This window comes from Panthera pardus, unplaced genomic scaffold, assembly GCF_024362965.1.
Source record: "Panthera pardus isolate Hobbes unplaced genomic scaffold, ASM2436296v1 HiC_scaffold_18, whole genome shotgun sequence".
In the NCBI taxonomy this organism is placed as follows: Eukaryota; Metazoa; Chordata; class Mammalia; order Carnivora; family Felidae; genus Panthera; species Panthera pardus.
In genome coordinates, this window is record NW_026526743.1 from 1,541,303 (window position 1) to 1,553,876 (window position 12,574).

General features: G+C 56.4%; 1 protein-coding gene across 3 annotated transcripts in view; it reads right to left on the reverse strand.

The window, feature by feature from the left end:
• SYMPK (symplekin scaffold protein) overlaps positions 1-12,574 on the reverse strand; it is a 35,244-nt gene that overhangs the window by 3,712 nt on the left and 18,958 nt on the right. For all 3 annotated transcript variants that reach the window (XM_019425945.2, XM_019425947.2, XM_019425946.2), the window contains 11 exons: positions 12,125-12,329; positions 11,092-11,242; positions 9,754-9,989; positions 8,653-8,734; positions 8,324-8,437; positions 7,152-7,299; positions 5,674-5,834; positions 4,091-4,199; positions 3,739-3,839; positions 3,020-3,110; positions 2,277-2,378 (listed from right to left, as the gene is read on the reverse strand). In XM_019425945.2, the coding sequence (XP_019281490.1) occupies positions 2,277-2,378; positions 3,020-3,110; positions 3,739-3,839; positions 4,091-4,199; positions 5,674-5,834; positions 7,152-7,299; positions 8,324-8,437; positions 8,653-8,734; positions 9,754-9,989; positions 11,092-11,242; positions 12,125-12,329 (1,500 nt within the window). The remainder of the gene's footprint in view (positions 1-2,276; positions 2,379-3,019; positions 3,111-3,738; positions 3,840-4,090; positions 4,200-5,673; positions 5,835-7,151; positions 7,300-8,323; positions 8,438-8,652; positions 8,735-9,753; positions 9,990-11,091; positions 11,243-12,124; positions 12,330-12,574) is intronic.

A 12,574-nucleotide genomic window follows, 5' to 3' on the forward strand; every position in this document is an offset into this window, starting at 1 on the left:
TGAACCCCATGCCTCCCAGAAATCAAGTCCAATCTCCTACTGTGGGCCTATGAGACACTCTGTGGATGGGGCCCAGGCATGGTTTTCTTAATGCTTCCAGTCTGACCTCTCTTGACCGGGCCCCTTCCCCTAAACCACAAGATCTAATCAGCTTCATGTCTGCAGTTCCAGAACCACACCATGCCAGCGCATCTCTTGGCCTCTGCAAATAGTCTTGCTTTCTCTGGGATCATCATCTCCCCGGCTACCTCACTCCTACTCCTCCTTCTGTGGTTTCAGTTTTGGTGTCCCCTTGGGGCTCCCCTGTCTCAGCCCTGCTCACTGGGGGTTGTTATTGTCCGGGGATAGACTGTGAGTCCCTGAGGGAGGAGCAAGGCTGTATCCATCCCAGCACCACCCAGCAAAGGGCTGAGCAGAGGTGCTCAGTGAGTTTTCTTAATTGCTGCACCGGGCCACCGGGGGCAGGTCCAGTTATAGAAAAACTCACCACAGAAAGAGGGTGGTTTAAAAGGGGTGTGAATGCCATGAAAGAATGCTCATCCCGGGGGGCTCAGTTGATTAAGTGACCGACTTCAGCTCAGGTTCATGATCTCACGGCTTGTGAGTTGGAGCCCCACATCGGGCTCTCTGCCGTCAGCATAGGCCCCGCTTCGGAACCTCTGTCCCCCACCCCTCTCTACCCCTCCCTTGCTCGTGCTCTCCGTCTCTCTCTCTCAAAAATAAGCATTTAAAAAGAGATAAATAAATTTAAAAAGGCTAGGCCTTGAGGATCTCTCCAGGGACCTGGCCACTGTTCACTGGGGCAAACTGCAGCCAGGTGTTCCCCCAGGGACTACATCTGGGTCTGTGAATGGGGTTAGTGGGGGTGGTGGGGTCTGTGAATCCCCTCAAATTGTACGCAAAACTGTGTGAGCGTACCGTCCTTGGGAGTGGGCCCAGAGCTTCCCTGACATCAAAGGGGCGACAGTGTGTAAAAAGGCCACTCCTAGGGGTGCCTGGCTGGCTCAGTCGCAGGAGCATGCGACTCTTCATCTCTGGGTTCTGAGTCTGAGCATCACGCTGGGTGTGGGGATTACTTAAGTAAGTAAATAAATAAACAAACTTAAAAAATAAATAAATAAAAAGGCCACTTCTGGATGCTCAGCTTCAAGACCCTTTTCGCTAGAGGCCTTAGTGCCTCCTCAGTTGTGGTGTGGGTTTTAAATTTCCGTTAGCTCCTCTCTTGATCTAAAAGATTCTGACTGAACTTGCTGAGGAAGGCTAGGAAACAAGTAGTCTTCTAAGAAGCTGCTTTAGGCCACACGTGAAACTAAGTGGCGAGGGCAAGACCCCCCTCCTTGCTCTTAAAGGAGACGGGTCAAAGGTGTCTTCTGAGGACAGCAGGCGACAGTAAGGGCTCCCACCTCCGTGGGAAAGCACGGCTTCTGGACCAGAAACCTCCCTCGGGGAGGAGCGGGGGTAGTGCTGAGGAGGGCTGAGGGACAGAAGGCTTCCTGGGGAGATGGCCCGAGACCCAGGGTGCACGCACAGGTGGAACTGGCAGAGCCGGATTCCAGCTCGGGTCTACTGGACGTCAGCTCCTGTCATGTTCTACTACACCACTTAGCTGTGTGTGGCCCTGAGCAAGTTACTCAATCTCTCCGGAGCCTCCATTTCCTCGTCTATAACACGGATGTCGGCATACTCACCAGGTAAGGGGCGGTGCGCAGGGGCAGGCAGGCCCGTAGGGCACAGAGGACGCCCGGGCTCAGTGTAAGTGCTCACTAAACGGTGACAGCAGCCATTATGAAACTGCTGATTGTGGTGAGCCGGCCAGCTTGTCCCCAAGCCCCTGCCCTGGAGGCACATTCTCCTGCCTCAACCCGAGCCCAGGAGCCCAGACCGGACTCTGCACCTACTCCTCGTCCAACAAGTGCCCCGGTGCGCTCCATCTGCTCTGCTGGCCACACCTCCGCCCCTGCTCGGCCGAGGGCTCAGCTCCCTTCATTCCTCAGGCCAGGCCTGGGGAGGGAGGGGCTCCCCACCTTTCTTGAGGGCTACTCTGTGCCAGCGCATAGTAGATAAGCCAGTTCCTTGGATGGAGGGAGGGAGGGAGGGAGGAAGGAGAGGAGGAGGGAGGCAAAGGGAGGAGGGCGGGTATCCAGAGCTGAGATGGGGTTGCAGGTGGCACAATCTCCAACTTGGCAGATTCCAGCGGGCACATGTGGGTGACTGAGGTTCTTCCCTGGGTCCACAGCAGCCAGGCCACTTGGGGGGGGATGGGGGGAGCGCCTCACCTTTGATGATGGACTTCATGTCACACTTCACCGAGTCAATGTTGTGCAACGCAATAAGCAGCTCTCCAGGGTTCAGCGGGGACAAGGCCGAGTTCCCTTCACCTGCAGCGGGCGGGGGCGGGAAGGGGAAGGGGAAGGAGACAGTGCGGAAGCCTAAGTGAAGAGCTGTGTCTGTGCTCCCCAGATCAGGGTAGTGGCGGACGAGGATGAGGCGCCCTCTTCTTCGATGGGACTGGGAGGACAGAGGGCTGGAGCAGGGGAAGAAAGACGGACTAAATGCCACCCCTTCTGGGAAGCCCTCCTTCACAGCCTTTATCTTGCTCTCCTCCCCTTGACGGGTTCCTTCCCTCCTTAAGACAACATCTGATGTGGTCCAGCAGTTTCTCTCCCTCCTCCCTGGGCTGTGCACGCAGCAGGGCAGGACCCCAGCACAGCACAGATGTGGGCATTCACTGGACAGGCCGAGCCGAGCCGGGCCGGGCCGGGCAGTGGGCTTGCTAACAGAGCTCCGAGACGGCGCTGTGGGGAGGCGCCAGGGCAGACGGCACTCTGCCAGTGCTGTGCTGAGGGTCCCAGGCGCTCTTGTGTGTGGGTTTTAAATCTCCGTGTTATGTGTGCACCAGACAGCCTCCACGCCGGCCACGGGGGTGAGGGGAGAGGAGGTCATCCTTCAACACCGGGTAGCTTCTCTATCTTGGGGTTCTACTTCATTGCTTTCTGACCACGTCCACGACGTCACCTACCGTGCTGGGTGCCCAGCAGGCGGTTGAAGACCTCTTTCACCACAATGGGGTTGAGTTTGATGAGCTTTGGCAGGGCCTGGATCACTTCTTTCTGCAGGCGGAGGGCAGGGGAGGCGGGTCAGATCGTACCCCCATCCCAAATGCTCACTCTGGGGAAGTGAGGAGGTGCTCTGGCCTCATCATGCCCCGACACTTCCCTCCTCTTGCTCCCTCTCTCGCCTGGAGCCGAGCTTTGTCTCCAAGTCACTGGGCCTAACTCAGCCCCAGTTCATCGCTCCCCATCTGAGCCCTCCTTGTGTCACATGCCCTGAGGCCCCCTGCAAGCGGACAGTGTGGTCATCATCTCTTTATACACGAGACGACTGAGGCTTGCTAGGGCCTCACAGCCTATCAGGAGTAAGACCCAAGCAGGGGAAGCACATACGTGCTGTGTCTGCAGTTTCATTTAGGCCTGGAGACAGTGTGTGTGTGTGTGTGTGTGTGTGTGTGTGTGTGTGTGTGTCACTGCGATCCTCACTTGACAAGAGGAAACCAAAGTGCAGAGAAGGGGGTGGCTTGCTAAAGGTCACAGAGGATGAAGCAGAGTTGAGACCGACCCCTAGTCTGATGAGCCCTGGGATGGGCTCACAAGCATCTGACTGGTGGTGCCTGCCTCCCCACCATCTCTGCCCTGCCATGTCTTCATCTGTGGGGGCATCCGGGGACACCCTGCTCCGTACCTTCTCCAGTCCATTGAGCACAGGGATGAGGAAGCGGACATCTGGCAATCGCTTGTGGTAGAGATCCCGGACCCGCTTCACCAGCTCCGGGGAGGGCGGGACTGTGGGCAAAAGAAGCAGGAGCACAGACGGGGTGCGGGTGAGCACCGAGGGGAAGGTGAAATGACGGCGGCTGTGTGCGAGGGGAGGGGAGGGCCAACTACATTTCAGAGCGGGAATCTTTGGCCCTCGGTTTTTCAAATGCATTTGGCAATATACCCCGCAGCTCTGATCCTCAGGTCTTGGGAAGGGGAAGTAAGGGAGGGTCTAGGGCACGGAGGAAAAGGATGAAAGGTGGGGGTCCTGGGGGCACCTTTGTCCGTGAGGCTGTGCAGACATCGTGTGACCAGTGTCTCTGCCCCCTTGGGACAGTTTTCTACCAGCAGGAGCAGCTCTGGTGAGTTCATGCCCATTCCTCGGATCTATAGGGAGAGAGAGGGAGAGCAGGCTGGGGAAGGAGCTGGGTGATGTGGGGAGGGTGAGGGGGCCCAGGCGTCAGAGGCAGGGTGGCTGGGGGGATGACAGGACTCTGGGGCAAGAACTGGGGACAGAGAGATCTGAAAAGTTCTCATCATCAGAGAAAAAACTATATGAGCTGATGTTAACTGAACTGTGGTAATCATCACTTTGCAACACACAAAAACACACCAAAGCACCATCTGTATTACACCTCATGCTAACACAATGCTCTGCGCCAATTTTACCTCAGTGAACCTGGGGGGGCAAAGAAGCCTTGAAGAACTGGGGGAAATGTGGGGAAGGTGGGGAGGGGGCAGGGCGGCAGCATCCGGGCTGCGTCGACCCCCATCTCACAGGGTACAGACTTGCCGCAGCCCCCATGCCTCCGCCAGTGCCGGCTGCCTAGTCAGCAGGCCCGGCCCTTTCTCCCGGTCACCTCTGACCTAACCCGCCCTCTAATGCCCATCCCGCCCTCTGATTCCTTGGTGAAGACTTTGCAGGCTTTTAAAGGCATCGGTGACTGCCAGTGCCCGGGCGCGGCGGCTGGCTCAGATCGGGGCTCCGTCTGCAGCCCGCCCCACTCCGGAAGCAACGAATGCAGAGAACGTGGCGCCCGGCTTCAAGGGCTCACGCCTTCCTCTGCCAAATGTTCGTAATCATCCGGGAACCAGCAGTCTTTGCCCTCCAGGAGCTCACAGTCTGGTGGGCTCACCGTGAAAACAGGGAGAAGAACCTGCTTCTTCTGAGCAAACCACTATTATCCCCATGCTACAGGTGGGGACACCGCTGAATCTGAGCGGCAGCGATTTGGGAATTAGCATTACTGTACTCCCTCCTTTTGTTTATGTTAGAAATTTTCCATAAAAAAAAAAAAAAAAAAAAACCACATCAGGGACAGACATATACAAAAAAGTGGTTTCAAATCCAGCGGCAAATTGGAAGGACAGACGCTCTGAATCGCTTCTTGGGTGGGTGGCCGAGTGGCTTGGAAGAGAGCAGCAGGAGGGACTTGCGTAACGACAGCTAAAGACTGCCGTAGGCAAGGCAGGGGAAGGCCAGTTCACAAATGATAACAGTGCCACAGCTGTCTGCGTGCATGAGGTCACGTGCAGGTTTGCTGCAGCAGCAAACCTGGGGGACTGAATCATCCTCGCTAATTTTACCGAAGAGGCGTCAGTCTGTTCAGGGGGAAAGTGAGAGGCAGAATGTGAATCCAGGTCTGTCAAACTCCAGGCCGGTAACTGCGGGGCTACCCTCTCGTGCTTTCACTGGCAGCTGGCGCACGTGGGCCACCCCCAAGCTACAGAGCCACTCGGCCCGGAGTGGCGACCACTGGTGCCCAGCACACGCCGAGGTGGGGATACCAAGGGAAGGGCTGGACGTGGGGCTGGGCCCTGCCCGCGAGTGGGCAGAGCCTGGTGAGCTCAGGGGCCTCACCGGCTGTTCGATGACCCTCAGCACCGTCCGCTTGATGTCAGCGATGGCCTCAGTGTACACGGCGGCCAGTTCGTGGATCAGCTTGTGGTTCTGAGGCAGGAGAGCCAGGTAGAGGTACAGACACTGCTTTACTGTCTCCTCGGTCCAGGGCGCTGCCACCTCTGATAGGGCAGGGGGGCGGGGATCAGGGACATTCTCCTCCCAACCACCTCCCGCCCTCAGTGTCTGTCCCTTTTTGGGGGCGGGGGGGGGCGGCAGGCACAGAAGGGAGGTGGGCCTGGGAAGCAAACTGTTCTAGGGCAGGAAGTCAATCATCAGGGAAACGGGGTGGGACCAGGACTGCTCCCCTTTGAGAAACCTCTGCAACGGAAGTCCCACCTCGTCTCTGACCATCAACCCACCGGGGAGCCAGAGGGATCTTTCCGAAGTGAAGTTCCGACCCTGTCCTTCTCCTGCTCAGCGCTCCCAGGACAAGTCCCCAGCGCCTCACCTTGCTCTACCCGCAGGATGCTGTTTGGGGCAGCTCCTGCCCCTGGGCTCTGGCCATATTCTACTTCTGACAGTCCCTCAGAGCCCCAAGTCACTTTGCACACATCACTCCTTTGCGTGTAACTCTGCTGTCCAACTCCTCTCTCTCTCTCTATCTCATGTTCTGGGCCTCAAGCAACAGTGTCTCTGCTAGTAAGTCCTCAGGGCACCTGGGCTGTGCCAGGGCCCCTATTCTCCCAGAAAGTCCTGTGCTTCCTGTCACAACCTGAACCTTCCAGTTTTTTAAATTTAAGTATGGCCACCTGGATGGCTCAGTCGGTTAAGCATCTGACTCTTGGTTTCAGCTCAGATCATGATGTCATGGTTCATGAGATTGAGCCCCACATCGGGCTCTGCACAGACAGTGCAGAGCCTCCTTGGGACTCTCTCCCCCTCTCTCTGCCCGCCGCCCCCCCGCCCCCGACTTATGCTTGTGCTCTCAAAATAAACAAACTTAATTTTTTTTTTTTTTTTTAATTTTAAGTAAGCTCTATGCCCATCGTGGGGCTTAAACTCACAACTCCTAGATCAAGAGTCTCATGCTCCACTGACTGATCTACCCAGGCACCCCTGAACCTTCCAGTTTAATGGTCCAAGGGCCTGGGTCTCCCCATCTGTAATTCTGGGGGACCCAGGGCTTTGTTGAAGGAACAGGCCTGTGATGACCTGTCTGGCCCTTCCCAGAGCACCATCACAGGCTAGCTCTCCTTGTCCTCTGACTCTCAGCCCAACCACTCCCTGCTCCAGGATGCTCTCCCTGACCCCTGGCTGGGGTCAGACGCCCCTCTTCCCGCAGCCCCTAGGCCTGCTCGTTCTGGCTCTTATCGCCTGGCTCTCTTCCCTAGCAGGCTGAACAGCGCTCAGTTTCCATCCGGTTCTATTGCCAGGGCCCAGCCTGGAGCCTGGGGTTCGGTAGGTGCTCAACACGCATCTGATGAGCTGCAGCAAACCTGTGTCCTTGTCGGCTCCAAACAGCACAGATGGCGGGTTGGGGTGGACCAGGAGTTGCAGGTAGTTGAGGGCAAATTTCTCCACATACTCTCGCAGCTGCTCCTTTTCGTACATGCGCTTGATGAACAGCAGGGCCTGGGAACGCACCTGAGACAGTGGGGGCAAGACGGTGGACGGGGGAGACCGCTGTACTGAGCCTGGAAGTACCGGTGGGAAACAAGTCCAAGACCGAGAAAGGCCTCAACTCCCTGAGTCACCTGTGCCCCAGGCTGCTCACCGGCTTGGGAGAGAGGTTTCCTGGCCCGGTCAGGGCCCTGTATCACCTCTCCATCTCCCTGCCCGCCCCCTCTTTTACCATTTCTTGCCTTGCTTGCTACATTCCAACCAGAATGAGCTTTCCTTAGTTCCTCAAAAGTGACAGCATTCTCCCTGGCTTTGAGACTTGGCACTAGAGGTTCCTGCTGCCCAGAATGCCCTGAGGACAGGGACTATTCTTGGGCCCTGCTCTGTGCCCAGCAGTACTGAAAGGCCAAGCCCGAGTCTGCAGTGAGGGTCTGCTGAATGAATGGACACACGACACCAGGAAAGGAATTGAAAAACGCTAGATAGAGCAGGGATGAGTCAAGAGCCCTCTCAATCACATGCATGCACACACCTTGTCTCCTCTGTTCAGTTACACCCATCTACTTAGATTCCAGGTCTTGGCTTACCCGCTGCCTCCTCCAGAAGCCTTAGCCCCTGCCCCTGCCTGTCCCCCATCAGGTAGGCCAGGCCCCGCCCCAGGGCTCCCACAGCTGCATTTGCTGCTCTAATGCCACTCGACTCCAAGAGCTCTCTGTGTCCTCCCTGCGTGCTGATAGGCCACACGGCTCCTCTCCTGTCACCTCCCCAACCAGGTCCCAGCACAGCAGCAGGCCTTAAAAGGGGCTCCCCAACGCAGGTGGCGTGAGGAGGGAGAATGGACCCCTCCTGGGAGGGTGTGTATATACGCGTATATATCTACGCGGTTTCGTGCCACCAAAAATCAAAAACTAACCACCACTGACACACTACTGCAGGAAGGGCAACAGGCCCAGACAGGACTTCCAGGGGGAATGTGGAAGAGGCTGGGCAAGTTCCTCAGGACCTGGGAAAGGCTGAGTGTAGCCCAGCTCAGGGTGGCGGGGATCACCTTGTCCTTCTCGTGGGAGCTGAGGTCTAGCAGAACATGCAGGTACTGGAACTGGCGGGACGGGCGCTTGAAGATCAGGTCTCGAAGAGTAGACATGCCCAGGTAAGTGCGACTCTGTGGCAGGAAGGAGGGAAACCGGCAAGGGGGGTTTCTCCCTTGCCTCCCTCCAGATCTAACACTGGGCAAGAAAGGACCTGTCCCCTCACAGAATCCCCTGACACTAGGTCTAGGCCATGTGCCTCCGCTCTTCAGGTCCCCGTCCCTCCCAGGGTTCCTGCGTGCATCTATCTAGGTGCTAGGGGCCAGGGAGATGTGCCGCCTGTCCTCACCTCATCCTCACAGTACTTGCGAATCACCTCCAGGGCGCTCTCAGTGATCAGCGGTGCCTCTAGCACAACCTTCGTGAAGATCCTGCCAGAGAGGAAGGGAGGGGGAGTGGCTGCAGACAAGCTTCCCAGTCCTGCTGGAGCTGAGCCGGCAGGGCTGCTCCTCACATACAGCTTGTTCAACCCCCTGGTTACAGAGTTTTGGAGGTAAACGGAGCAGGATTCAAAAGCTGCCGGCTGGGTGACTTACCTCTCTGAAACTCGGTTTCTCCCCTCTGTCAAACAAGGATTTCTAACGTTACTCATTTACTACAGTAATGGAAGGGAATGATGGGGGGTGGGGAGGGGTACTGCCTTTCAGATGTGGTGGCCAAAAGTGGCTGCTTTGAAGTGACCCTGATTTGACACTGGGGGTGGGGGTGGGGGTGGGGAGAAAGAGCCAGCCATGCAAAGACTTGGGGGACAGCATTCCAGGTACAGAAGCAGGAACCGCTAAGCCCTGCACTTGGCATGTTCAAAGATCAGAAACAGAAGGCCAGTGTAGCTAAGGTTTGGGGGCCGTGAGGAAGAGGGCAGAAAAAGAAGGTAAAGAGGTTGGTAGGAACTGGATTACGCAGGTCTCATAGGGCATAGAAAAAAGGCTGCACTTTATCCCAAGAACAACGGAGAATCATGGAGGGTGTTAGTGGGTAAATAACAAGATAGTATTTACATTATAAAATGTCACCCAGGCCGCTGTGTGGAGAATGGATAGATAAGCAGGAGGTCGAGGACAAGGAGGAAGCTACAGAAGCAATTCAGGCGAGAGACGGGGCTGGAGAGGTCAACCTGCGATACAAGCCCACGAGGCAGGCGCTGTTATTTATGAAAATGGAGGCCCAGAGGGGGAGTGACACTGATCACTTAGACGGCAAGCAGCAGAGCCGGGAACAAGCCCGGGGAATGTGCCCCAGAGCCCACACTGCATCTGCCTCATATGTGCCTCCAGAAGGTAAGGAGACAAGGGAGTCTCGGGATGGACACACAGACTCGGGTGGTAAAGAGGGAGGTGATCAGAAACCAGAAAAGGCAGGACACAGGAGAGCGCAGGGCTGTCTCCCTCACCCATCCTTCTGGTCTGGCTTCTCCTGCAGGCCGGAGAGCAGGCGGATAAGGCAGTCCTCGTACTTGTCCAGGGTGCCCGAGGCACCAGCTGCCAGGTAGGCATTGTACTCCTGGTAGAGCCAAGCGAAGGCCAAGTCCAGGCGGGCCCGCACATCCTCCAGGATGAAGGACAAGACCTCGGCCTTCAGGCCCGAGTCAAACTGTGTCACCAGACTGGCCAGGATCTTTATGCGCACCTGACAGGAGAGCGGGTGTATGTGTTGGCGTGCGGGTGGGCGATCCCAGATACCTTGTGATCGTGTCTTGTGACTCTTCCTGCTCAGGGATGCCCGGTGCAGGCCCAGCGTTAAGTGAGGAAGGCCAGCTGAAGAACCTCATACCCCCATAGGTCTCATTTGTGCGGGAGGAAAAACAAGGCAGGGGTGGGGGTGGGGGGGATCAACCATCATAGAATAAAACCGAGTTTGTAAAAGTAGTATCTTACATACTTAAGAAAACAGAAAGAGATCCTAAAGGCTTCCCTTAATTTGTACATGGTCACCTCTGAGGACGGGAGACTGGAGGCAGGTCGGGGAGTCAGGGAAGACTGACATGGTACCTCTATGGCCCGGAAATTTTTTGTTTTTAACAGAGAAAGTACTCTTACATACTTCTTGGTTATTTAAAATTAAACTCAAAGAGGGGCGCCTGGGTGGCTCAGTCGGTTGAGCGTCCCGACTTTGGCTCAGGTCACGATCTCACGGTCTGTGAGTTCGAGCCCCGCGTCGGGTTCTGGGCTGATGGCTCGGAGCCTGGAGCCTGCTTCCGATTCTGTGTCTCCCTCTCTCTCTGCCCCTCCCCCGTTCATGCTCTGTCTCTCTCTGTCTCAAAGATGGATAAACGTTAAAAAATAAATAAATAAAAAAAATAAAATTAAATTAAATTAAATTAAACTTAAAGAAATGGGAAAAAAGTCGCCTGGCTGAGGTTACAACGCCAGCAAGTGGCAGAATCAGCACTTAGACCAGGTCTGTCTGAATCTAAGAGTAACAACACTATTAACCACCAGGAAGAAAGCACACGGCGGCAGCCCTCACTTGCAGGGCTCTCCGCGCAGCCACCCGGTGCTGGGCGAGAGCCGTGCGCGTCCGTGCGTTTCTTCCTCATCACTGGTGCGGCTGCTGCCGCCACCTCCACCTTAAGGAGGGGGACAGAAGCGAGGCACGGAGGGCTGGCGGGCAGCACAGGTGGGACCCGGAGCCAGGGAGGTTTGGGTCTAAGGCTGTGTCTTTCTCGGGATATGAGGCAAGCTGGTGAGGGGAGGGCTGGAAAGAATGGGCTGGGGGGACCGGGGCACACCTGGGCCGCCCCGCTGCAGGCCACGGCCTTCTCTGCCCGGAGGATCCGCTTCACGGCGCCCAGCTTCATAGCCTCAACCTGGGCGTCGGTCAGGGGCTTGAGCACATCGCTCAGACGGAAGATTTTCTTGCGCCCACCAGCGCCCGCCAGCCTACAGGGGGGAGCAGGAACAGGGACACAGTGACTCAAACAGCCTTTCTGGAGCAGAGGCCCACCAGGGGCCATACGGAGACCACCCTCCCCGTCCCAGCCCTCACTGCGCCGCCCCTCTAACTCTCCCGTGACTCAGCCACGGCAGGGCGCAGGGGAAGGAGAAAGGAGGAGGGTGCCATTTTGTCTTTGTAAAGCGTGTAAAGGAAATGCTTATAGGAGGAGGCAAGGTGAGAGTGCAGATCTGAACGAGGTAAGGGGACAGGACGCACAAATACCTGGAGGATGAGCTTTCTAGGTAGAGAGAACAGAAAGTGCCGAGGCTGGAAGCTTCCAGTGGGGACCTACCTGCCTGGCTGTTCAAGAGGCAGGTGTGACTGCAGGAGGGAGTGAGGGGAAGGGAGGGCTGGGAGGGAGGACCAGGCACGGCCCAGGAAGCAAATCATGGTTGGGATGGGCAGGGACTGGTTGGATTTTGTGGTCTGTAAGGGGGATGACAATGAGGAGGAGAACAACGAACAGCAGCACTTCCTACCTGTTAGGAATCAGGCTAAATACTTTCTATCAAATTCACTTCCAACCTCAAGAGTTACCTCATTGAATGATCAAACTATCACCGTGAACCCACCTAATTCTCCCTTGATCCTTAGAGAGAGAGATACTACCATCCCAACTTTAGACCTAAGTAAGGGGGCATTTTTATGTAAAAGAAAATGACAGGTAAGGCTTGGTGGCCATGGCATTGACTCTGGGATCAGACAGATCCTCCTCCAGCCCCGCCAGTTTATCCGTCTCTGTCTCTAACACATGCACACACACAGGTGCACGCGCGCACCAAGGACCAGGCCCTCGGTCCTGCACCTGCACCTACCAGGGAACTCACCGGGGCTGTGTGACAGGGATGATGGGCTCTGGCCTCCTCTTGGCCTGGGGCGCCTCCTCCTCCAGAGCAGACATGGAGCTCAGGGAGCCCACCACTGAGATGGCCTGGCCCTGGGCCGACAGGCGTCGCTTAATCAGGACACTCTCTGGCTTCACCACCTTTTCCTCCTTGGGCTCCTCCTTGCACTGTTTGGTCTGCTCCACACCTGAGAGGGAGGTAAGCAAACGGGCCCCAGGACTGTCACGCCCACCTGCTCCCATCCAAGGACCTCCCGTGCGCTGGGCTCTATCTTAAGGCTTGTATACACAAAAGTCGTGTAAATCTGCAAAACACCATTCTGGAACAGGCACGCTTTTCATCCCCGTTTGGCAATACAACCAAGGCTCAAACTAGAAATGCCATTTACTGCTGGTGAGAGTATCAAATGGCACAGCCCCGGTGGAACACTGA